Raw genomic sequence first — 22,850 nt, 5'->3', positions numbered from 1 at the left:
TGTCGAAGCTCGAAGGTGAGGTTGTTTACAAGAACTGGTAATTGTCAGTACAATTCAGTAGTATCGCGGCAAGAAGGGACATACAAGAGCAACACCTCCAGCAACGATCATGCCCAAAGCAGAGACACCGTTTATGGAAGCAGCGCCAGTGGCGTAAGCAATTGGTGAGCCAGTGGAGGTAGCGGCAGTGACAACACCGGTGGAGGCGATGGTGGAAGAGGCAATACCAGCAGTGGTGATGGTAGAGCTTGGGCAGGCATAGACAGTGACAGTCCTATGTTTTGTTAGGGAATGGGAGAATTCTGAAGCTGGACACGGGTACCTACTCAGCAGCTGCGACGGAGGCCATGGCGGCGAGGGTAAGGGCAATGACGTTGAATTGCATTTTGACGGTTGGAAGTTTGATTGCTGGTTTGGTGATTGTGAAAAGAAGGTTGATTGAAGGTATTGAGGAGCTGGAGAGAATCTGATTGAGCGAGCGAAAGTTATGTAGTGGTCAAAAGAGTGTAATGATCAGATGGATGGTGAAAGAAAGGTAGGTTTAAGAGCATGAGATCGGTCATATATGTACGCGTCAAATTCGCCTTGACGACAACGCCAACGTCTCCAGCGAATGCTCCAGGCAAGGACGAACCTCCAATCTTTCAGACCCACCGAACGGAGATGAAAGCTTCTGGGTACCCTCCCCCCTTGACCTCGTCAACAGCGAAGCCACACTCTACTTCGAGCAACTGATCGTGCACCCCACGGAGCTTACGCCACTTTGCTATCAATATCCTTGCACGTTTCTCAAATCTCGAGGATGGGGTTTGGTTCTAGCGGAGGATTCGTCGACATTTGAAACATATCAAGCAAACCATGTTAGATGGCCACTGAGCATGCTGCAACCAACAATTGAAGCTGGCAAGATGAGACACCTGGTTGTCAAGAGATGATAGATTTTTCTACTTTGCTAGATACAAGCTACCAAATGAAAATTCAACAATCAAAAGAGAAGCTTCCACAATGGGATTCTATTATCTGTGGTCCAAGGGCGGGTACCTGCGCTGACCCCTGTTATCAAACTGCTGCCCTGTTCCTCATCTTCTCGCAATCCCCCGATTGGCGCATTCGAGTGCACTCCATATCACTGATGCATTATCAAAATTACTTCAGCGATCATTGATATTGAAATCCCAGTGTCTAAGAGGCACACCATCCCGTTCAGTAGATGCGAGATGTGATGGAGGAGATGAGACCAAGTATCGGCCTGTAATATCGGCCAGTGTAGTGTTTCTGAAATGGCATCCCATGGTTGAGCAAAAGTTCTTGTTTCAAGGCGGATGATTGAATGGGGCTCTAATGAGATAATCATCCAGATCGGCAGCTGAAAAGATTGGACGGACTGGAGCGATACACGCGTTCAGCTCTATTAATATTCGGGTCCCACCCTCTATCAAGAATCGCAACATCGCAGGACCGTGCTCTGGACCTCGAAATTTGCTGTAGATAAGAGGGGCAATTGCGTGTGAGAGGACACGTGAAAGAACAGCCACAAGTCCACGACCTACAAAAGGAGGCTCATCTTCAACATCTTGGCCGTGCATCAATGCCAGAGCTGAACCGAGTAATGACTACCGGTAGATCAGTAAAGAGCGCAAAGGGTCCGCTCCTCTCGAGCCTGTCCAGAAACCATGAAAACAGCGTTGCCAGCCTCCACAATTTCAAATGAAGCGAACCATGAGGAAATAGGTTAGGAGGTCTGCACCACTGATAAGGGCAGCGTCTTGCTCCTGTCACCTCGAATTTCACCATCTTCGATCAATTAAAGAAAGCTCTTTACAGCTTGAGGGCATGTACGGCCAATCATTGCAACCCTCTTCACTGGCAGAAGAACATCGCACCCAAGATTTTCCAAGTTTCTCTCCATTCTACAGACGGATTCCAGACGTCATGGAACCTCACATCACCACGAGGGCAACGGGTTTCTCATTGGAATTGCTTTCAAAGAGAATGTGAAGTTTGCGTTGATATCCGTAGATATTTGTTGAAGAGGAAAAGATTTCTTGTCGAGCCAAGAAGATTTTTATCAGAGGGCGAGTGATACCGAGCTAGCTCTTTTTGGATTAGACTACACCTAGGGCCAGGAAAAGTACCCCACTACTCCGGCTTCGCGCAATGATGCCCCTCGTCGATTAAATTTTTGGACAAACGTTCTTGCATTGGCAATCAATTCCGATTCTTGGACGACTTGTGAGCAACCAAGTTGAGCTCTTCTTGTGTGGATATTAAGCTCAATCGTACAGGACTGTATGCGCGAAAATGTCTACGAGCCCGAAAACCGGTATGCAAAATCGAAAGATGATTCAAATCGGCTACTAATTTATCCGTAGCTATCATCTCTGTCTATGACAAGACAGGTCTGCTTGACTTGGCCAAGGGCTTAATCAAGCACGATGTCCGCCTTTTGGCTTCAGGAGGGACTGCTAAGATGATTAGGGAGTCTGGCTTTGCAGTTGAGTAAGTCTTTTTATACACCAGAGTCGCGGAAGAGGTTGTAGGTTGAAAATTAAGTGCGACAATAGGGATGTCTCTGCTATTACCCATGCACCAGAAATGTTAGCTGGCAGAGTCAAGACATTACACCCCGCCGTTCACGCTGGCATTCTTGCTCGCGACCTTGCCTCCGATGAGAAAGACCTCGCCGAACAGAACATCAACAAAGTCGACTACGTTATCTGCAACTTATACCCTTTCAAGGATACAATTGCAAAAATAAATGTCACAATCCCCGAAGCTGTCGAAGATATTGATGTTGGAGGTGTTACCTTGATCCGTGCCGCTGCAAAGAATCACGGCAGAGTTACCATCCTCACAGATCCCTCCGACTATCCTGAATTCCTGCAAGAGATTGAGAAGGGCGAGGTCACTGAACGAAGCCGAAACCTTTATGCTTTGAAGGCTTTCGAGCACACTGCCGACTACGACGCATCGATATCAGATTTCTTCCGAAAGCAATATGCAGGAGAAGGTGTTCAACAAATTGCACTTCGATACGGAGCAAACCCGCACCAGAAGCCTGCCGCTGCTTTCTCGAAGTTCGGCCCTCTTCCCTTCAAGGTCCTATGTGGTTCTCCAGGATATATCAATCTCCTTGATGCCCTAAACGCTTGGCCTCTCGTCAAGGAGTTGAAGACTGCTCTTGGTCATCCAGCTGCCGCGAGCTTCAAGCATGTCTCCCCAGCTGGTGCTGCCATCGGTGTTCCTCTTACAGCTGATGAGAGAAAGGTTTACATGGTCGATGATATTGAAGGCTTGGAGAATTCTGCTCTGGCTCAAGCTTATGCACGCGCTCGAGGTGCTGATCGCATGAGCAGTTTCGGCGACATGATTGCTCTGAGTGATATTGTCGATGTCCCTACAGCAAAGATCATCTCAAGAGAAGTTTCCGATGGTGTCATTGCAGCTGGTTACGAGGATGCCGCTCTCGAGATTCTGAAGAAGAAGAAGGGTGGCAAATACCTTGTCCTTCAAATGGACCCAGAATACGCGCCAGCTTCTCAAGAGTCAAGAACAGTTTATGGCATCACTCTGACCCAACACCGCAACGACATCCTTATCTCCCCCAAATCCTTCACCTCCATCATCACACCAAAGGAGTCCGGACCTCTACCTGATTCCGCTCTCCGAGACCTGACTGTCGCTACCATTGCGCTGAAGTATACTCAAAGTAATTCGGTCTGTTATGCTTTGAACGGTCAGATCATTGGTTTGGGTGCCGGACAACAATCTCGCATCCACTGTACCAGATTGGCTGGAGACAAGGCCGACAACTGGTGGCTCAGATTCAATCCACGAGTTCTGGGCATTCAATGGAAGAAGGGTACCAAGCGAGCAGACAAGAGTAATGCGATTGACTTGCTCGTCAGCGGTCAACTGCCGAAGGATGGTCCGGAGCGAGAGGGATACGAAGCTTTCTTCGAGGAAGTACCCAAGGAGTTCTCTGAGGAGGAGCGCAAGGAATGGCTCGGTAAGCTCAGTGAAGTTGCCGTATCCAGTGATGCTTTCGTGAGTGATTATGATTCCTCTAGTTGGATCTGACTGACATGATTAGTTCCCCTTCATTGATAATGTCTACCGAGCCGGACGATCTGGCGCCAAGTACATCGCGGCACCAACTGGAAGTCAGAACGATACACCTGTCTTTGAAACTGCAGAGAAGCTCGGCATTACCTTTGTTGAGCAGAGCATCCGTTTGTTCCATCACTGAGAGGGTAATGGAGGCCAAGTGATAAAGGATTTGTGGAAAATGGAGTGACCAGATAGATACCCCCATAGACTTGCTTGCGGTCAGCAAAAATCAGGGGGAGAATCAAAAACATCCAACGTATGCCTCACAAATTCTGGTAGATCTTATTGGCAAGTATAAGTCATCGGAGTAAGCTACCAGCCGAGTGGCTGTCAAGGGATTTGGCTTTCAAACTTCCACGCAGTGAACTATAACAAGGTCGTTAATGGAACCAATGGACTCCTAGCTGTTTCTTATATACCACTTGGCCACATTTTTGTGTCCTATATATCGAAGCTACGAGGTGGATTTCATGCGGCCATGTCGACCTTTAAAATGTCCAGCATGTATATATGAACGGATGGCTGCTGATCCGAACTGTATTGCTACGGTCTCAGGTACAGCCACAACCACGGCCGAAGGTCTGCATCTTCGGCACCAGTATCCGACAAATATAACATCAGTGAATAAAACGCCTCCCAGTTGCTGGCTTTCGCTCACTGGAATGCGGTCGTGAGCAGCATCGGATCCTTCAGGAGCAATGTTGGTATGCGCGCTACGGTGCGAGGCCTTATTTTTGTAGAATGTATATCTGGATATCATTACGAGAAGTATATTTGAGTCGAGGGGCATACCGTGCCTCGTTGAATAATCTCGTCGCTGATTTTAAGTCACTTTAGCTTGAATCGATCAGTGATCACGGCTCTTTCAATAGATCTTCTCAAGATTATCGCAATAGCGATTTGATAGAACTCTCAAGTACATACGCACTGTCACAAAGTACCAGGTGGCGTTTGACAGATTCCCAGACAATCGTCATGTCGATGTTGGGCCAGCTCCAGCCTTCCCACAACGCCAGAGACAGACTTAGAGGATCCAGGTGCGGGTCCTCCCGTCGAACAACCGTTAGTGCTCGATGTAGATCGGATCTCTCTACATGCGGCTCTGTGTGACCGAGTGCAGACCGCTGAAAGGTGGTCCGAGGCGCCGAAAATAGTTTGTTACTCCAACGGCCATTCTATTTTTCCAGATGATTTTCCAATATTGCAAATGGGGATCCTAAAATAGAGTGGCTCGCCCGCTTCGGCTATCTCGACTGGAGTCGCTTGGACCCTTTCGACACCTGACAGCACATCGTCCGACCCCTGACGCATATCAGCGCTAAAGCAATGTGCACACCTTACTGTAATTCGGGCATAGCAGCAATCTGACTAAGAATGACAATCGTCTTGGACAGCAATCACCCAGATTACCACTGACGGCAGTCTTTTGCCACCTGGATCTTCGGCAGAGACGTTCTCTTCTGCGGACCAGGGCCACGGTTCCAGAATAACTTCGTTTTATTGAACAATCTCGTCGAATTTCCCACGCGGGTTTCGGATGCCGTTGTGGTTGAGAGACTCATGATTTTTACCGCTCAGACTAACCCGGGGGCTTGCGGGCGCTCGATGATCTGATGCACATCCATTCGCTAGTAGCAGGTGAAACGTCGAAGCGAACGGAGCAAACCTCTCTCAGTCGTCCTATCACCGTTGGGAGCAGAAACAAAATCTCGAATCGGATGTCCTATCACAGTGTCGGCAGCGGGTGCCAACTTACTTAGATGCAGTTTCTTCGCCAGTGCCAAAGCAGGGACCAGGCGCACGATGCTTACCCGCCCCCTCCCTTACCGCCCAACCACGACGCCAGATCACCCTCAGTCTCACTCAATACCGCATGGGTCTGCAGCTGGAAAGCCAATCATGCCCCAGAGTGAGAAGTTTGCACATTGCAGTTATGCAGGCGCGAAGTTGTCCGGCTCTATTGGAAGACTTGCTTCCCCGCCGGCAACCTCTCGTAGGAAGAGAGGGCGCCAACCACCACAGCGCGCATTTTTGGTTCTTTGGCTGCTTCCAAATGTCTGACATGATGTTGAGAGTATCGTCGAGCTTCTTGATCCTTATGTATTCTTGATCTGTATTGCTCTTTTGCGCAGTCGTCGGCCTCAAGCTGAGGAATAGTTCCACTCCGCCTCGTCTATGCACTGTAGTTGACCGCCATATCTTGAACCTCACACCACGGCGTAACTTCAGAAGGCAAGAAAGTATATGCAAGTGTAGGCGTCTATTTTAGACATACATCCCCTACGTTGCAGCGACCGCCCGGGTACCCTATCAGAAGCGTCAAGCCACCAGGTTCGCCATCCCATTCTGCCAATACCGTTCCACTACTCCCGGTCCGTACTGTGCGGCCAGACCATATCTTGTCTCTCATTCCCGCATTTTACTGATTCGAGTGTAGCCTCAGATATCTGCCCAAATTAGAATACCACTTGCTGGCGCGCGGTACAGAACAAAACCCTCCCTGTGCCCTCCGGTTAGAGACCTGTCTATTCTTCTGCACGATAGCTGGTCTCTATCTATAATCTTTGTCTTTCAACTTCTGTGCATATCTGTTTTCGAAAGCAACACACTGCTGTGGTCGTCGACCTACACCTGTACTCTTTATATTTTCTCTCATAGATTTGTTTCCCCATACCATCATGTCCAGTCAGTCTCCGCCCTCTAGTTGGCCATACAAGCAACTCACACCTCCTTCAGCATTCAGCGAGAAGAAGCGGCCCGAGCCTCTGACGCGAGAACGAACCTCGAGCTCCTCGTCTGGATCATCACTCAAGATCCCTCGAACCCCACGATTTGCGGAAGCAACGGCTGTACACTCCCCAATCGAGCAGAGCGAAGATAGCAGATCACCTTTCGCAGACCCTCCACGCTCTCAATCCAGCATGGCTCAAGCACAGCCATCCGATATTGGCTTCGGCTACATCTCTAACAATGAACCATCACGGCATATTGTTGAGATCCCAGCTATGCCAGCCTCGCCCGGGCCACTGAAGAGTGCAATGAAAGTTCCAGGAACTCCAGGACGAAGGATAGACAACCCTTTGAGCCCTACCTTCCGAGAAGAGCAGATATTGGAGAAGCATGAAGAATTTACCGAGAAGGAACAAGCAAAGGATCTGGTATGATAGTCTGACCTGTATGCTGGTTCCGCCTACTAACTATCAACAGAAAGTCAAGACAAGAGTACGAATCGCCAAGTTCATTCTCCGAGGAGTGAACTTCAGCTGCAGTCTTATCGTTCTCTCTATGGTCTCCGTCACATTCTCCATCTTCGAATCAACCAAAGCTTTACCAGCACGAAACAATCTCCCTGCTTGGGCCGTCGGTACGAAAACATGGCCACAAAAGGTCATTCTTGCAACCTCTTGTGTCTCCCTGGCTCTCTGTCTTTGTATCTTCTGGAACTACTGGAGAGGCGGTCACAGGCGAGCAGAAAAGGTCGCAGTCTATTACACACTCTTCGCCGTTGGATTCTTCGTCTTCAGTACAATTATGTGGGCTATGGCAGCTGGTATTCTTCAAGGAGCCAAAAGCAACAGCAGCAACAAGGATATCTGGGGTTGGTCTTGTGTTGACAACAAAAGACGAGATCTATTTTCTGAAAAGGTTGATTATGCACTGGTTTGCAGATTACAAGTAAGTTCTCATCATCGTATCATATTTAGAGCATTCTTCTAACCCGCGAACAGAGTTGGTCTCTCATTTGTTGTCTTATCGAAGTCGTCCTCGAATGCATCACCATCATCCTCTACGGCGTCGTCTTCTATAGATACTACTCGAAGCAACGCCTCCGCAAGTCCATGGATGTCCGTGACCGCGCTCGTTCCGACCTTTACCTCGCTCAACTCCGCTCCCAATCCGCACCGAACACTCCCGGCTTCGGACCCCTATCTCCATCCTACTCAACCCACATGAAGTCCCCTCGCTTCCCACCCGCAGCCTACAGCTCCAACCTCGACTCCATGGCCGAAGAAGGTTTCGGGCCCGGTACTCGCTTCGTAGAAGCCAAGCCCGCCTCCGCCAAACCAGCCAAGCCCTTCGCGCTCCAACCTCCTCCCATCAAAGTCCACGCCGCGACTCCCAAGACCCCTCAAGCTGGATTTGATGCCCCGGCCCCGAGAAAAGAGAGAGTCATTGAGCACGTAGCTGCCGCGCCTGGCGAACAAACTTATGACGCTGTCCCGATTCCCGGCGCGTATGCGAGTCCGCTGAACAGTCCTGGCATGACACAACCTCAGCACACGAGGTTTGGCAGTGTAGGCGAGGCGATCACTAGCGATGTTCGGATCGAGAGTCCGCCGGGAAGTCCAAGGGGTTGGAAATAGATGATTTGAGTGTTTTTGCTTTGTATTCTTTTTCTTTTCTCTCTTTTTCTCTTGTTTGGAGGATACTTTTATCTTTTTTTGTGGGAGTTGGTGGGAAACACCGTTATTGATCGATTTGAGATGAAATGGAATGGAGTGGAGTGGAGGAACATTATATACCTGTGAATCGAATGAAATGGGGAGGAGAGGAGAGTCGCTCGCTGGACGTATATTATACCTACCTGGCTGTTAATAGGTTCTGATTATGGATGATATCTAAACAAAAACAATATTCATATCTCAACTCTCCGTGCTCTTCTTATGTGACCTCTATCTCAAAACTCCACGTTCAAATATCTGACGAGTTTTGCATGCACTGTACCGGATACCCCGTCTCCTCGCCGCACGGAGCTGAATCCTTCTCCCTTTTCCAACTTCCGCTTTTGGTGCAGAAGATCTTGTCTGTTGCACGTCGACCGGACCTCCCCAAGAATGAATGCTCGAATCCTGGATCGTTGCGGACATTAACTGTTTTCTTCGTTGCGTCTTATCTCACATGACATGCAATTATATCAATGTCCGGGAAGACGATGGGATTGTGATTGGAGTGTTCGAAGTTGTTTCAGACTTTGTATTTCCAATGGTAAAGAGGCATCGCAGAGTTTATGATGTTGTTGGGTGTTCTGTCATATTATTGGTCTCTTTCTGGGTGTCCGACTTTGATTGCTTTAGAATCTCTAATGCAAATTCAACAATTTAAGGAGTTTCAATCTTTGAATCCTCGAACATCGTCTATTGCTTCGCTGTCTTTCAAAGACAATTCTAGATCAACAATCTCATTTACAACAAGAAGATTGGTGGGGAAAGTTCTAGGAACTCGTTGCAGAAGAGTAGCTCAAGATGTCCATCTATATAAGACTAATGGTCAGTTACACTAAATTCGTGGAGATGTCTTGGTTGTGAGGTATGATGGAGGGGTAAGTCTTATATTGTGTGGGGTTCAATGGTTTGTGTAATGGATGTTGCTATGAAGCTTGAAGTCTGTTGTGAAGAAGACTGCAAGGTATCATGCTATATGTAGGGAGACAGTTGAGACGGAAAGAGAGGCTCCTTTTGCAACATCTCTTCCCAATGTCTGTCCTTGGCACCAAATCTTGAGTTTCTACAAAGTCATCCTCAATTCCACGATTGAGGAGACATCGAAGTCCCATATCAACACAGAAATTCTAATTGTCTGTCCTCATTACCGAGTTTCGAACTCATCTGGAAATCACCTCCACATTCCAAACATGTAGAGACGTCGATAGAATCTTCATAGTCAACTCACCCACGCTTATTCTCTGAAATTCAGTTCGATTTGAAAGCCATTGTACTGCTGCATTGATGTAGGCCATATCAGCAGCTCTCGCCCTACAAGTACAACCATGCCTCTCCAAGCATGTGTAAAGCAAAATGCCCTCCCTTCCCACCGAATAATGTAGCAAGATCATTCGTTCCTCATCATCTCTCATAACCTCCCTCCCCTTCCTCACCCGCCCCCCAAAAATGTTCCTCCAACCCCACTCCCTTCTACTTCCCAACAACATCCTTCGCCTTATCCGCCAAAGCACCAACCTCCTTCTCAATCTTGCCCACCACACTCTTCGCCCCGCTCTCAGCCTGCTGCTTCAACATCTCCTCCTTGCCTCCCCACTTGTGATACTGCATCCACCGATACCCCTGCGTGAGCTGCGCGCCCTCGTTGACGAAATGGCAGGCGAAGAGGAGGTAATTCTTCGGTGAGACGGCTAGGGCGTAGCGCATGAAGGTCGCGGAGTAGATGACCAGGGCACCGGTCATTTTACCGGAGATTCTGAGAGGGGTGGTTAGCAATTGAAGTTCGGGATGGGAGTTATGGAGAAGACAAGACTCACAGTTCAGGACTCTTTTGCGTATCCATGACCGCTGCGATCGGGATACCGAAATTCGAGACCGGACCCCAGAAATCTGTTCCCAAATCACCAGATCAGTACTCAGCATCTTCAAATCTGCCTTCTCAACACATCTATCCAGCCGTGTAACCCGCCGAGATAGAGCTTTAACGTACGGGTAGAGCAGACATAGTTCAGTACTGGATGTGCTCGGATCCTCGAATTGATCGCTCTGAAGAAGGACGCCATTCTGAATAGGTGGTCGTTGGTGGAGGGGAGAGGTGAAGGCGTTGGTTGTACTTTGCTTTTAAAAAGCTGCGTTTCTCGGGTTTGATGGGAAACGCTTCAACCTCCGAAAATAGGATCCGATCACGTGCTGCATTGAAAGTCCAAGAAAAATCCGCCGAGTTGAGTTCAGTTTGCATATTGAGGTGAGAATTACGGATCGGGTTAAGATTCAGGACACAAGTAGTTTGGATAGTAGACATCAACTGTTCTCTGACTTGCATTGTTGCGCTGTCTATGCTACAAATTGACAATTTTTGGTATGAAGTCCAAACTCCCCCTCAACGCCTGTACGGTGTTTAGTTTTCCGCCGCCGCCCAATTTTCTCATAAGATGTCGCGAAGACCATAATTAAATCCCAACTACCGTCTTGGAGGAGGAGCAAATCCTGGTGGTGGTCCTTGTCCTCCTGGGAAGCCTGGTGGGGGAAAGCCTCCAAATCCTGGTGGGGGTGCTGCAAAGTTATTAGCATTCTACTGCAAGTACAGATTGGGATATATTTCTTACCTCCTCTACCGAATGGTGGTGCGCCAGGGAAACCTCCAAACGCAGGCGGTGCGCCGACTCCAGCAGCAGGTCCCTATGTGCTATTAGTACTTGTTCAAATGTCCACTGCAGTCAAACTTACAGCCAAACCAACAGGTATGCCCCGTCCAGCTGGTCGAGCAATACCTGCACCAGCAGCAAGAGTCGTAGCCACTCCTCCTGGCGCGCTCGCTCCCAATCGTGCGGATGGATCTGCTGGCGGTGGAGACTCGACAGAGAGGGAAATGATATGAGCACCTCTAACGATGGTAAGACCAAGTGTGCGCTTCTCTTCGGACTCGACGAGCGGTGCTGAGCTGCTAGCTGCGCCTGGAGCAGAAGCTGTCTTGTTGGCCTTGCGCTTGACGCGTCTGAACTCTTCGGTATCTGCGAGGACGAGGTTCATGTGCTGAAGCAGAAGTTAGCAATGGTTTCTACAGAGCATTGAGCAGAGCGCATACCTTGTCAAAAGCAAGCATTTGCCCAACCATTTGACGTCCATCATTCATGGTCACTCTCATCCGGTAGTTGATCTAGTTCTATATCAGCACACGACCTTTCGAAGCTTTGCGCATTGGGTTAACCTACGAGACCGGCCTGTACACATAGCAAAAGTCAGCCTATAATGTCAACGTAAAGCTTGTAAAGCTGCAGTAGAGGAGTTTGACATACCATCTTGCCCTGTTTGTTCGCCATGATGACTTCTTTGAGGTGTATGAAGATTTGGCTGGTTAAGTCGCAAATCTCAAGCTCTCAGAAGCGCGTATTGACGAGATGTGCGACAAGTCGACTTCTCTTGGGGTACAAAGATTGGGTTCTTGAAGTCTCTTGTACTTCAGTCAACTCTTCGGCTTTGGGAAGCGTATGAGTCTGACCTGGTGTATGATCGAGAGCCTTGGTGCCTTGAGTGGGAAGAAAACATCGCCAAGCTTCAATTCAGAATAGTCACGTGCATACTTTGAGGCTGCCGTTTAGCCTTTACGCACTAGTCCTAAATGGATTATCGCACACAAAATTGACCTTGACATTTTTGAAGAATATCGATCATCAACGCCGACAAAACACGAACGAATTCCCACGAAGCCTCTCAACATCGACCAGAATGGCTGAATCCGGAGAGAAGAGCGGTAACCCCATGAAGGAGCTTCGCATCCAGAAGCTGGTCCTCAACATTTCCGTGGGAGAGGTATGCGAACTTTGTTCTCCATGTTCCAAATTCCCCATCCTCAATCTCAATTCCCTTTCTTAATCCACTGCGCATTTGCTAATTAGAGTATTAGTCTGGAGATAGATTGACTCGTGCTGCGAAGGTGCTGGAGCAATTGAGTGGTCAAACTCCTGTCTACAGTAAGATTGTCATTGAGAACCAAGGGAATCAAAAATCTAATACCCATACCAGGCAAGGCCCGATACACTGTCCGAACCTTCGGCATCCGTCGTAACGAGAAGATCGCCGTACATGTCACTGTCCGTGGACCAAAGGCTGAGGAAATCTTGGAACGTGGATTGAAGGTCAAGGAATACGAGCTCCGCAAGCGTAACTTCTCCGAGACTGGCAACTTCGGCTTCGGTATCAGCGAACACATCGATCTCGGTATCAAGTACGACCCTGCGATTGGTATCTACGGAATGGACTTCTACTGCTGCATGTGAGTATATGGTCATTGCCAGTATAAGTTGAGTAGTGTTGACAAATGATAGGACCCGTCCTGGTGAGCGTGTTGCCAAGCGTCGCCGATGCCAAACCAAGGTTGGATCCGCCCACAAGATCAAGCGTGATGAGACTGTCAAGTGGTTCAAGAACCGATTCGAGGGTATCGTCAGATAAGTGGTGAAAATGGTTGATGATATGGGCGCTGGAGTAAACGATTATGCATGGGCGGGGGCTACATTGGCTGTATTTTACTGAATCTACGGATCAGGACACAATGAAGCAGTTTGCCTAAAACTGTTCAGCTCATTCCTTCGGAATGAGCTGCGGCCTAAGAGACCGACCGGCTTGCCGGCTTTTTGCGAGTACCGAGTGAGAAATTGTGATATTGAGAGGGATAATCATTCTTCTGTTTCCGGTTGTGCTTAAGCATATCTATGGTACACCCCTTCCAAGCGGCACTAAGGGTCATCCTTCTAAAGATTGAGCGAAGTATTCTCGATTGTACAACCATTTTTTCCGTCAAATATCACAAGTAGGTCCCTCCAAGTCTAAGAAGTTACCTTTCACTCAATACCAAGCACCAATATTCATATATCCAAATTTCTTCCTCGTTGATAACCAATTTACTTCGTCCTCTCCGTACCATTCATCAGGTTATTGAACATCTTTCCAACAACCGAAGGCTATATTTCTATCAGTATGAAGTCTTCTCTGCAAGGAACAGATTCTACGTACCTCTGCTCTTTGATCACTGATTCCATCTGCGAATTTCTGGCTCCCAACACCTTGTGCTTCATTAGATCCAACTTGGTCCTGTGAGCCTAGCTTCGTCGCTGCTCCAGGCGTATGATGATTGGAGGCTCCTGCTCGACTGTATGCAGCTTCAATGTTCCGGACGCCAGGAGTCTTGCCTGAAAGGAGACCACCGAGTAAGCCTACATCTCCTTTCTTTTGCTCTTGTGCTGGGTGTGTTTGGTCTGACATGGTTCGTATGTGTTTGGGTATTTTTGTTTTGCAAAAGATGAGGAGTATCGTGAGTTGATTTTCAGAATAGAAAATTTCAGATATGACTTCTCTTAACACTTGCAATGGTTTGACTTAACTAGAACCATGCATGTACTTTACATAATCATCAACCCTTCTAGCCTTACGGTCTAAACGCTCCAAAAGCTCCGGCATTGTCGAGTTCGAGACGTCATGAGGGTCTTGATCGAGGTACTAGCGTCAGAAAGGCTCAAACATGCACTACGCTAGTGCGTTCCCTCTGAAGATCTTGTTTGACATTTGCGATGTACTTTCACATGACAGTCATTGAAATGGGAAAGGCCCTGTTGATATTGGAGATATTCATTCAGTTCGTACAATAAAATATACTACACAAATATACCCATAACACCATTTCTCGCCCGCTCATAAAAGAGACTCGCAGCACTGTGCCAAACAATACCCCTACTCCAGCGTTGTAATACAATCTTGGATCATCCTCTTCGATTTTCGTCTTGAAAGCTTTACTTGGTACCTTGAGATCCGGTGGTGAAGCTGCACAGTACACTGTCAGCATCGTCCTATAGATATCTCATAGTCGTGAACGTACTTATGCCACATCTTTCCAATGAAGCCGGAGGCAGGCTTCATCTCATGGAAGCTCTCTCGCCTTGCTGCCGCTGCAGCATCGGTACTGTTGCGTTTCTGGCTCATGAGACCGGAGAACATTCCTGATGATGCTGAACCCTGGATTTCCGGCGTCAGGTCTGAATTTCAATGTTGGAAGAAAGGGTTTAAGTAGTCATGGATACATACTCTTCTGTCACCACCGACATTGTTCGCGGGAGTGCTCTCTACTCCTGAACCTCCGTTCACTGCTGTGGCTCGTGCTGAGTTCATGTTGAGTATATTTGGATGTGTGTCTTAAATAAAAAGAGTCGTCAAATTGAAAGTATCCTCAGAATAGACAACGTATGTGGGAGACACGGAAAGAGGGGAGTAAGCATTGATATACATCCAGTCGGTACACGAACACAGCATACAACCCTGTTCTGATCGAGCATTCGCAAGCTCTAACCTAAAAAAAGCATTATTAATGATCTCATCCATTCATCGGCTCACTTGACTCTCAATAACGAACGCCCACTCAGCCCTTTACATGCTTCTACCCCGCTTGAATGGCATGACCCTTCCTCGACGTCCCTTGATCGTCCAACCAACGATGCTCCCTGTGAAACGCTCCCGAACTTTCCATCCAACCAAACCCCTTCAGATGATATCAAGCCGTCAAAACAAGCCATCTGTGCCCCTCCACACCTCAAACATCCTTGCAAGACTTATCCACATTCCAATTATCAGACCAGTCGTCGCACTGCAATGCCAGAGGAACAGGCCATCTTGCTGCGTTACGCGCAAAGTGTCAAAGCATGTCCATGACGACGAATGGGTCGTTGCCGCTATTAGCGCGAATCGCGGGGATCTTTCCCCAAGCTGGTGACGATCTTGACGATTTGGGGAATTTGCCACGTGAGATATACAACTACATTGCTAAGAAATGATTGATATTCAACAGAAGGATAAGCACTTGAGCAGCGTTCTCCAAAACTTGTTCTTACGAAGACTCGTTGTCTGGAAGTCCGGACGTTGAGAGCCTGAGATGGACCCCGCATTCCGAAGTGGGGCACGTTCGCAATCCTCGTTGGAGCAGGAGGAGGAAATGAACATTTCCAAATGAATTGTTGCCAGAGAAAGGAGCATCAACCTGGCTCTTGAGGCAAACTTGCGATGGGCATCATTTTTTGCTTGGTTTCGACACTGGAAGTCCCAGAGCTCGAATCAGAAGAGATGTTTCGCTTGGGAGATCACAGCTTACTCGAGCTACCTGAGTTCACACCTGAACGTTTGATACTATCTCTTTGTCATATGTAGGTCAACTATTGTTTAGCTGCGGTGCTCTTAAAGATGCCTGAGATCAATTTGTTTTTCTTTGTTGAGTAAAATTCTCGAAGACGAATACATGACTTTGCTCACAAAGAGCTCATATCCACTATGGTTATTTGCAGTTTGGAAAGCCTCTGACTTTCTGTGATCCCGATCTTATCTTCGCTGTACCGTCGTGTATAGTACATGTCTGTTTACACAATATTCACAGTCGAGCTGTCTTCTAGCCAACCTTATAGATATGGGATTCGCAATCAGCGAAGGATTTCGTTCTTTACATTACCCATTCCTGGACACCAGAACGCCGACAGATACGCTCTCTGCGGATCTGAGGGAGAATCTATCCGATGAAGAATGGGTTGTGCTACAATTCAAGTAACAATGGTTAGAAAGTCCATATGCCGAACAACTAGCAGGCATCATACACGAGGTTATTGAGGACCGGAAAGATGACGCCATATCAAATGTCGTTGTCCTCGGAATCAGTGGGAGTGTGGGCACAGTACTGACCATCAAAGACCTTTGGCAATTCGTGCTCCTCTCCCAAGTTGTTGCGCAACTCGCTGGCGCCAATCCAAGTTTGTTGGATAACCTTGTTGCTCAAGATCCAAACAAGATTCCTGAAATGAGAGCTCTTTTTACAAACCATGGATTTCAAGTTGTTGATACCCCAGCAGCATTTGGACTTGTGGAGACCAATACTTTGCTGTACTCCGCTTGGGTGGGCAGTCGGACCCTCATGCAAAATTTAAAGAACCAGCCAACAAGAGAGCTTGGCATGTTTATTGGAAATGGAGAGGATCTCGAGCGAAATGCTGCTTGTAAGTAATTCTTCTTCTGCGGGTTACCTTCACTTTTGGCGCAGTGACTAATGCTCACGACCCATAGCTCAAAACACAGAGTACCAGTCGTTCTTTATATCCATGTTGGACCGAGGACTTTGCAAATTGAGAGACGCCCCGTGTGACAGGCCCAATGGCAAGAAAGATTTCAATGTTGATAGCCAGAGGGATCTAATGATGCCTGAACTAGCAAGCTTCGACATGTGGTAGAGACCAAAGTATACCGAGGCAGAAAAGCTAAAGATTCGATACGATACTGCTCGTAGTCACGGCTTCCCGGATGATATTGAAGAATTCCGTGGGGCTTATGATGCTGGATATAGAGATCTCTACATGTTACTTCACGAAAAGATCGTTTACAGCTTTATGGCTGCTCGCTTCGAGTCAAACACACAGACTCTCAGAGAATACTTTCTGGATTATAACGGTGGAATGAGTGACGAGCAGAAACGCTACGAGCTAGAGATTAAGAGATATTTAAGCATCAAAGATGATTCAGATCCAGATGTTGTGAAGCGTACTTTTACGGAATATCTCGAAGGGTTCAGAAATATTTTTGGACCAAGGCGTGTTTGAATATCTGGGAATTTGTAACATATACCAGTGGTGATCTTGTTAATCTCTGTCTTGGTTATAATCGATCAGTCTTTAAGCTCGAAGAAGGAAGTTAGTTTTGCTCGGACAACATGCGAGATTGTTGGACGATGACATTTGTACCAGAGGAAAAGTTTAGAATATCTTGTTATTCTGCAATGCCTTGCTTAGCTCCATCTATAGCTTTAAGCGCGAAAGTTAGTAGAGTTAGACTAAAATTCTCAAGTCCCATCAACAGTCTGCTGTATTGAAAGCGAGCCCTTGACCTTAGCGAGCATCCACATATTTATAGACCGCGAACGAATACGCATCGTATGTCGTCTTTCTCTGGACATCACGATTCTCGAACCACTCTTCTATTGATACGTGGATTGTTACAAACAAATGCGTAATTGATTCACTCTTCGCCAAAATGTTATTATCAGCTACCTGGCCAATAACGTGCCGATTCTAAAACACCACACAGCTGGATATCTTCATCTCATGAATATCATTGATATATACTACTATATTCGTTCATTGTCATATCTACACTACTAATTTCTATATCGAGGTGATTACTCTTGGGAATTCATCAATGTTTCAGTCTGTCCCCTTCATCAGCAACTCTTCGTCATTTCATCATTTCATCACTCCCACTTTTCAGCCTCGGCTGTCAACCAGACAGTTCAAAAAGTTTCTGCTTCTCATTCATCTCACTGTCGTCTCCTCTCCTCCTGAAGTCCCCGCCATCAGAAAAGGGATCTCTGCCCGCGCCGTTCCTTGCAACAGGTGGCAATGGACTCAGAATACCTCTATATCCTCCATCAAATCCTCCTTGCCCCTGTCCAAGCCTCAACGGCTCAATATTATTCCTCATACTGTTGTTTCTTTCATTGCCTCCTTGTCCGTCACCTCCGGTGCTTGATTTTGAGCGCTGACTGATAGTTCGTGCGATGCCGGGAGGTAGTAGGGAATCTTCCATTGGGTTAAGGAGTGGCGATGATGGTGGGTATTCGGCTTTGCCGAGACGGTGCTTGCGAAACGTGCGACGAAGCAAGAAGACAAGAGCAATAAAGAAGGCTAATCCTCCAACTGTAGACCACGTTAGCATGTTCTCAAAACATAGAAAGACAAGTTAGCATCGGTGACCGTACCTCCAGCGGCAATTCCAATAATCATTGTAGTAGTGTTGGCGTGACCAGATGACGTCCCAGAAATCCCACTCGCACTTGCTACAGGTCCGTTGATTGATCCCGTTGTTGTGCCCGTCCCTGTACTGACTGGTCCTGCAACTACTGCAGAGCTTGACGCTGCGGTATCAGGTGCGGCAGTGGCTGAGGTCAGTAAGGTTGTCGGATCAGATGGGCGCGCTTGAGCAATTGAAGTCAATCCTGATGGCTTCGCTGCTGTGCCCGATGAAATTGTTGAGGATGTTAAAGCCGCGGGGGCTGATGAAATTGATGAAGTAGCCAAAGTTGTGGAAGCTGGAGTGGTTGAAGATGCGGATAGCAGTCCTGGAAGCAAAGAAGTTACTGCTGGTGGGTCAACTCCTAGAGATAACAACGGAGATGAAGTTGCTCCAGATCCTACTCCTAGCAACGTACCCGTGGGATTGACGCCAAGAGAAAGTAAGGGGGATGAAGTCGCTCCTATGCCGGCGCCGATCAGAGGTCCGGAACTCGGAGCCACAGCTACAGAAAGAAGTGGCGCTGAACTTGGCCCTATTCCCACTCCCAACAATGCTCCACCGGACGATGATGCTCCCAGGACCGGAGAAAGAAGACCACCAACCACCCCTCCAGCGCCACCTAGGAGACCACCACTTGTGTCTGGAGCCGGTGTCTAGATTATCTCAGTCATGTTCAAGCCTTTCATAGAGATGATAACCCACGGTTGCTGCTCCGGAACCACCGGTAGATGAAGCAGTGTTGTCTGGACTTGAGGTAGCAGGAGCCTGATTACTACCATCTCCTAGAACTCCACCCAGCAGTCCTCCATCAGCCGATGCCGTAGTAGCGCTCCCTCCTCCTAAAAGTCCACCCAAAAGGGCTGCTCTCGGCAAGTGAGTCTCGCCCCCATCTCGTCTCTCCAAGCCTTCATCACCATCGCCAACTTGCCTGCGCCAGAAATCAAGTCTCATCTTAAAGAATAGCAAAAAGTAGAACCAGCTCTGAAGTTAAACGCGGGTCCTGCCCAAAAATTTGACATTGAAAAATAATAATCGTCAAGTGAGGAAATCAGAAAGCAAAAATGAGGGGATACCACTGGGCATAAATGAAGACTGATGCAGCATACGTAGAGAGCCGTTCATCTTCCCCACCACTGAAACCTGACCCTGGCAGGGCTGATTTTGAGTGCTTGCATTACTTCTGCCAAACAAAGCGATCTGCCTCGCGCTCAATTTAGTTAAAGATCTCTCGAAAGGGACCACAGACTCCCGCTGGTAGGTCCAGTTGAACGGAAAATTGTGGTCCTGACACACGAAACGGATCCGGGATTTTCCCTGGGCGCAGCTGCCAAGGTCATGTCGCACTTTCCGAGTGTCGTTGCCCAAAGAAGAGATCTTTCAAACTGAAGATCGTGTTTCAAAAGTTCCCTTATGGTGGGATATTCAGTTCGCTAACAGATTTGGAACACCCCTGTCCGTGCGCCGGCTATGCAAGGATGGTCAGGAGGCTGGTCCAGTGATTTGGGGAATAGAACCATCTGATAATAAAAAGCAAATACGTCAAGATTCAGGATATAGGGAGTGCCTCGCACGTCAAATTCTGGTAAGCTTATGCGCACGGTCGGGCAGTGTTTAAACTTTAATCTCGTACCACGCTCGCCAGGTTTCCTTATTCTGTAGTTTGCTTGCAGTCTTCTCTTTGGTTGGCATTGCCTCGAGACCGGAGCAGTCTGTTTATCGATGCAAACGTTCCTAACACTGGATTAGCTTGTCACCTCTGGAAACATTCCAAAAGAGATGCTGGACTGGTTAGCCCTGAACCTCGCTAAGCCTAAGGGGCTCGCTTACGAGCTTGTAGGGGAATACTAGCATAAGTCTAGATTTCTTATGAGAAGAATTGATCGTAGCAACGTTTATGAACGGAAAGGAACATTTTCGAAGTCAAGGAGACAGAAGCAAAGTTTCAAATTCAGCTTTAGAGACTAGAACACTGCGTCGTTCCAGGCAGCTTCTCTTCTTTACCGCTGCCGAACTTTGTTCGGAACCGAGATCTCCCGCTCTACCGACTACCTGCATGATTTTCCGCTTCAACACCAACTTCTAGGTCCAAATCTTCTTAAATGTTGTTTGTTTATGGCTAGGTCTTCACTCCTACCCATATAGTTTCTTTACATGCCGAATTGTATCCGGCAACTCAATAGAGAGAGCGGAGAATCGATGGATTCCTTGAATCTTGGTGATGAGTTTTGGAGCTTTGACCTAGCTCTTGTTTTTTATTATTTCTTTTCAGCCGGTCATAAAATCTCGAACGCTGTTGTCTCTGCGCCCATAAACCAAGCTTTTCGGCGATCATGTTCAGACAGTCCAACTCGTGTGTAAATTCCATTTGAATCTGACTGAAGTATCAAGGCAAACTGTATTATATACGAGCCTGAGTGTCTGTCATCCCAAGTCATCACAGATTCGTTGCGCGTTTCACCGATCAAGAGACATGCCACTTCAATCGATTCTTGCAGGGCCATGTCATTACAAGTGATGTCTGTGTACGCATATTCTGTTTCTCCGCGGAAGTTGAGGAGATGAGTTGGGTAGATGTCTGATGTGACTTCATGTTGATGAGTTAAGGTGCAAAATATGGCCAAGCCCTGTACCGAAAGAGCAGCGTCTTCGGCGCCAATGATCGACTTAACTTCGTGTCTTGACAATGTCGGACCCGTCGAATGAAAACTCGCATCAATAATGAGGTCCTTCTTGCGAGTGTGCATTCCGAATGATCTTCTCGAGAGTAATTCGACAGACGCCCATGACCAGCTAGGGATATATTGGCCAGGCATACCAACTATGCGGCGGCTTATTTGATATGGCATCTTTCTCCACAGCAATCCATGTCCAAGGTTGTACTGCCAGATTCCAGCATTATACGAAGAGTTCATCTTCGTCTGGAAGTAGCTTGCTATGCCAGAGATTGCAGGTAGTCTATCGAGCTCGTAAGTGATCTCCAGCTTTGTGAATTCATTGACGATCTCTAGCCACCTTTCGAGTAAACCCATACGAGTCTCATCGCTGACTTGGTCCCTTGCGGTTTCGTCATTAGCCAGTAAACTCGAATCCACAGTCGGGTGGTCCATCGTCAAGTCCCATGCAAAATATCCGCACTCACACTCTCTATTCTCGGCACTCCCATACCATCTCCTCTCCGTGAAAATGAATCAATCGATTTGATAGTATTCGCTCTTGAAAGGCCCATGCTCGATTCCAGAGAGGAGCCCCGCTTATTGGTGGATGCAACTCTCCAGCAAAATGCGTATGAGCCTTGGACAAATATCTAGCTTTGATGCCATAAGCTGTGAAAAGCCTGTCACTCTGGAGTCGCGAATCGACATGCGAGATTCTAACACCGAAATCTGTTTCGTGCCATCTAGTGGTCAAGCAGCCAGAAGTCGGGGATGAGGCGCCCGTTGCAGCAATAGTCAGGTAGGATCCGGAATATATTTCTGCCATTTTTACAGATTCCACGATCCAATCTGAAGCATCATCTTGAATGATGCAAAGGGAATCAATCCACAGATAGTGAATCCCGAGACAACGGGTGATTGAGATAGCGTCCTGGAAAGTTTTCGGCAGCCTCTTCCAAGGAATTTCCATCACAAGGTCTTCGATTGTTGCTTTTGTGGTAGTAAATACTGCAGACTGGTCACCCCAGCAGTGGCTGAGGGTAGTATAGGGCTGCAATGTTGGCAGGAGTTCAAGTCTGAGGCATGTAGGGTCGGTCTCGCAGCCAACGTAAAGCAGTCGAGAAGGCATTGGAGACGGTTTTGCTCGATAGCGAGAATGTGATGTATGGCAATTGCGGATGTGGGGGACAAGGAAACAAGCACAAGTTGAGAGGTCAAGTGTTGCAGGAACCTCGTTTGCAACACCCAGCGCCGGTATTGGAGACAGTGAATCTAAATTGAATAATTAGAGGATATCGCAAGACAATGACGGTAGTGACTGACCGCTTGAAGAATACATTTCAAGTTCGAGATATGGCTCAGCCAAAGGGTCTTGGTCGCTCCATATCAGAACTTTTGTGGTCCATCCATCTCTCAAGAATATTCTTATCTGACTCGATTGCAAGAACTGGTGGAATCCTGTGTGGAAAATCTCGAGCGGATTACTGAATTCAGAAATAGCGTAGATAATAGCAGCACAAATCTGGCAGTCTTTCGAGTCTCTGAGGCTTTGATACGGGACTTTGAGACGTCGTTCCCAGTAACCATCTCCGGAATCCTCTGGCATTCTTCCCCAATCCAGATCAAGACACACATCGCATCGTGGTGGCCCTATATTTGGGAAAGTAGATGTCATGATTGAAAAATACGAACGGTTACAGCCGTTTAGTTAGGGTGGTGATGAAATAGCTTAAATCTTGTTGCAAGGCGACGATCATTGGGTGAAGGTAAGAATGCTCGCATCACGTGAATGGCTACCAATTTCCGAACCAGTCACATGGCAGTGATTATAGCCCGC

At 47.6% G+C, this 22,850-nt stretch overlaps 11 protein-coding genes across 11 annotated transcripts; 3 read left to right on the top strand and 8 right to left on the bottom strand.

Annotated features, from left to right (window-relative positions):
• Nucleotides 1–25: 25 nt before the first annotated feature.
• LY89DRAFT_728485 (uncharacterized protein) lies at nucleotides 26–385 on the bottom strand (the record flags this gene model as incomplete). The annotated part of the gene is made up of 3 exons (XM_018219269.1): nucleotides 26–34; nucleotides 85–274; nucleotides 327–385. The coding sequence occupies 3 exons, from the start codon at nucleotides 383–385 to the stop codon at nucleotides 26–28; spliced, it is 258 nt and encodes an 85-aa protein (XP_018076683.1).
• A 1,765-nt stretch (nucleotides 386–2,150) lies between these two features.
• Nucleotides 2,151–4,415, top strand: LY89DRAFT_293964 (AICARFT/IMPCHase bienzyme). The gene is made up of 4 exons (XM_018206534.1): nucleotides 2,151–2,323; nucleotides 2,373–2,499; nucleotides 2,565–4,047; nucleotides 4,094–4,415. Exons 1-4 carry the CDS (start codon nucleotides 2,302–2,304, stop codon nucleotides 4,247–4,249), a joined length of 1,788 nt encoding a protein of 595 aa, XP_018076682.1. The 5' UTR covers nucleotides 2,151–2,301; the 3' UTR covers nucleotides 4,250–4,415.
• Nucleotides 4,416–6,846: 2,431 nt separating this feature from the next.
• Nucleotides 6,847–8,688, top strand: LY89DRAFT_680458 (uncharacterized protein). The gene is made up of 3 exons (XM_018214083.1): nucleotides 6,847–7,268; nucleotides 7,318–7,785; nucleotides 7,839–8,688. Exons 1-3 carry the CDS (start codon nucleotides 7,032–7,034, stop codon nucleotides 8,472–8,474), a joined length of 1,341 nt encoding a protein of 446 aa, XP_018076681.1. The 5' UTR covers nucleotides 6,847–7,031; the 3' UTR covers nucleotides 8,475–8,688.
• Nucleotides 8,689–10,022: 1,334 nt separating this feature from the next.
• On the bottom strand, nucleotides 10,023–10,612 carry LY89DRAFT_664159 (UPF0041-domain-containing protein; the record flags this gene model as incomplete). The annotated part of the gene is made up of 3 exons (XM_018212750.1): nucleotides 10,023–10,305; nucleotides 10,367–10,439; nucleotides 10,540–10,612. 3 exons carry the CDS (start codon nucleotides 10,610–10,612, stop codon nucleotides 10,023–10,025), a joined length of 429 nt encoding a protein of 142 aa, XP_018076680.1.
• A 488-nt stretch (nucleotides 10,613–11,100) lies between these two features.
• LY89DRAFT_293527 (putative small nuclear ribonucleoprotein-associated protein B) lies at nucleotides 11,101–12,093 on the bottom strand. Its single transcript, XM_018206531.1, has 4 exons — nucleotides 11,846–12,093; nucleotides 11,762–11,770; nucleotides 11,635–11,706; nucleotides 11,101–11,582 (listed from the first exon to the last, which is right to left on the bottom strand). The coding sequence occupies exons 1-4, from the start codon at nucleotides 11,867–11,869 to the stop codon at nucleotides 11,250–11,252; spliced, it is 438 nt and encodes a 145-aa protein (XP_018076679.1). The 5' UTR covers nucleotides 11,870–12,093; the 3' UTR covers nucleotides 11,101–11,249.
• A 164-nt stretch (nucleotides 12,094–12,257) lies between these two features.
• Nucleotides 12,258–13,454, top strand: LY89DRAFT_636216 (60S ribosomal protein L11). Its single transcript, XM_018211480.1, has 4 exons — nucleotides 12,258–12,359; nucleotides 12,454–12,520; nucleotides 12,573–12,822; nucleotides 12,875–13,454. Exons 1-4 carry the CDS (start codon nucleotides 12,276–12,278, stop codon nucleotides 12,999–13,001), a joined length of 528 nt encoding a protein of 175 aa, XP_018076678.1. The 5' UTR covers nucleotides 12,258–12,275; the 3' UTR covers nucleotides 13,002–13,454.
• Nucleotides 13,451–13,843, bottom strand: LY89DRAFT_777451 (uncharacterized protein; the record flags this gene model as incomplete). The annotated part of the gene is made up of 2 exons (XM_018222144.1): nucleotides 13,563–13,843; nucleotides 13,451–13,510 (listed from the first exon to the last, which is right to left on the bottom strand). Exons 1-2 carry the CDS (start codon nucleotides 13,809–13,811, stop codon nucleotides 13,451–13,453), a joined length of 309 nt encoding a protein of 102 aa, XP_018076677.1. The 5' UTR covers nucleotides 13,812–13,843.
• Nucleotides 13,844–14,381: 538 nt separating this feature from the next.
• LY89DRAFT_574784 (uncharacterized protein) lies at nucleotides 14,382–14,711 on the bottom strand (the record flags this gene model as incomplete). Its single annotated transcript, XM_018208760.1, has 2 exons — nucleotides 14,382–14,558; nucleotides 14,628–14,711. 2 exons carry the CDS (start codon nucleotides 14,709–14,711, stop codon nucleotides 14,382–14,384), a joined length of 261 nt encoding a protein of 86 aa, XP_018076676.1.
• A 2,987-nt stretch (nucleotides 14,712–17,698) lies between these two features.
• Nucleotides 17,699–19,466, bottom strand: LY89DRAFT_714143 (uncharacterized protein). Its single transcript, XM_018218107.1, has 3 exons — nucleotides 19,062–19,466; nucleotides 18,325–19,012; nucleotides 17,699–18,262 (listed from the first exon to the last, which is right to left on the bottom strand). The coding sequence occupies exons 1-3, from the start codon at nucleotides 19,308–19,310 to the stop codon at nucleotides 17,844–17,846; spliced, it is 1,356 nt and encodes a 451-aa protein (XP_018076675.1). The 5' UTR covers nucleotides 19,311–19,466; the 3' UTR covers nucleotides 17,699–17,843.
• Nucleotides 19,467–20,632: 1,166 nt separating this feature from the next.
• On the bottom strand, nucleotides 20,633–21,466 carry LY89DRAFT_728475 (uncharacterized protein; the record flags this gene model as incomplete). Its single annotated transcript, XM_018219268.1, has 1 exon — nucleotides 20,633–21,466. One exon carries the CDS (start codon nucleotides 21,464–21,466, stop codon nucleotides 20,633–20,635), a length of 834 nt encoding a protein of 277 aa, XP_018076674.1.
• Nucleotides 21,467–21,503: 37 nt separating this feature from the next.
• Nucleotides 21,504–22,688, bottom strand: LY89DRAFT_728474 (HET-domain-containing protein; the record flags this gene model as incomplete). The annotated part of the gene is made up of 2 exons (XM_018219267.1): nucleotides 21,504–22,285; nucleotides 22,337–22,688. The coding sequence occupies 2 exons, from the start codon at nucleotides 22,686–22,688 to the stop codon at nucleotides 21,504–21,506; spliced, it is 1,134 nt and encodes a 377-aa protein (XP_018076673.1).
• Between the last annotated feature and the right edge of the window lie 162 nt (nucleotides 22,689–22,850).

Source organism: Mollisia scopiformis, assembly GCF_001500285.1.
Source record: "Mollisia scopiformis unplaced genomic scaffold LY89scaffold_3, whole genome shotgun sequence".
Taxonomy (NCBI): domain Eukaryota; kingdom Fungi; phylum Ascomycota; class Leotiomycetes; order Helotiales; family Mollisiaceae; genus Mollisia; species Mollisia scopiformis.
The sequence above is the reverse complement of the archived record's forward strand: the minus strand, read 5'-3'. Positions and strand labels throughout refer to the sequence as shown.

Coding starts and splice junctions, on each gene's coding strand:
- LY89DRAFT_293964 (XM_018206534.1), top strand. CDS start 2,302: ATGTCTACGAGCCCGAAAACCG. Junction 2,500..2,564: donor GAGTCTGGCTTTGCAGTTGA/GTAAGTCTTTTT, acceptor GTGCGACAATAG/GGATGTCTCTGCTATTACCC. Junction 4,048..4,093: donor CCGTATCCAGTGATGCTTTC/GTGAGTGATTAT, acceptor TGACATGATTAG/TTCCCCTTCATTGATAATGT.
- LY89DRAFT_680458 (XM_018214083.1), top strand. CDS start 7,032: ATGGCTCAAGCACAGCCATCCGATATTGGCTTCGGCTACATCTCTAAC. Junction 7,269..7,317: donor AGGAACAAGCAAAGGATCTG/GTATGATAGTCT, acceptor AACTATCAACAG/AAAGTCAAGACAAGAGTACG. Junction 7,786..7,838: donor CACTGGTTTGCAGATTACAA/GTAAGTTCTCAT, acceptor ACCCGCGAACAG/AGTTGGTCTCTCATTTGTTG.
- LY89DRAFT_293527 (XM_018206531.1), bottom strand. CDS start 11,869: ATGGCGAACAAACAGGGCAAGATG. Junction 11,583..11,634: donor AAATGCTTGCTTTTGACAAG/GTATGCGCTCTG, acceptor CTTCTGCTTCAG/CACATGAACCTCGTCCTCGC.
- LY89DRAFT_636216 (XM_018211480.1), top strand. CDS start 12,276: ATGGCTGAATCCGGAGAGAAGAGCGGTAACCCCATGAAGGAGCTTCGC. Junction 12,360..12,453: donor TCAACATTTCCGTGGGAGAG/GTATGCGAACTT, acceptor TTAGAGTATTAG/TCTGGAGATAGATTGACTCG. Junction 12,521..12,572: donor TGGTCAAACTCCTGTCTACA/GTAAGATTGTCA, acceptor TACCCATACCAG/GCAAGGCCCGATACACTGTC.
- LY89DRAFT_714143 (XM_018218107.1), bottom strand. CDS start 19,310: ATGAGACTTGATTTCTGGCGCAGGCAAGTTGGCGATGGTGATGAAGGC. Junction 19,013..19,061: donor GTGGTTCCGGAGCAGCAACC/GTGGGTTATCAT, acceptor GAGATAATCTAG/ACACCGGCTCCAGACACAAG. Junction 18,263..18,324: donor TATTGGAATTGCCGCTGGAG/GTACGGTCACCG, acceptor CGTGGTCTACAG/TTGGAGGATTAGCCTTCTTT.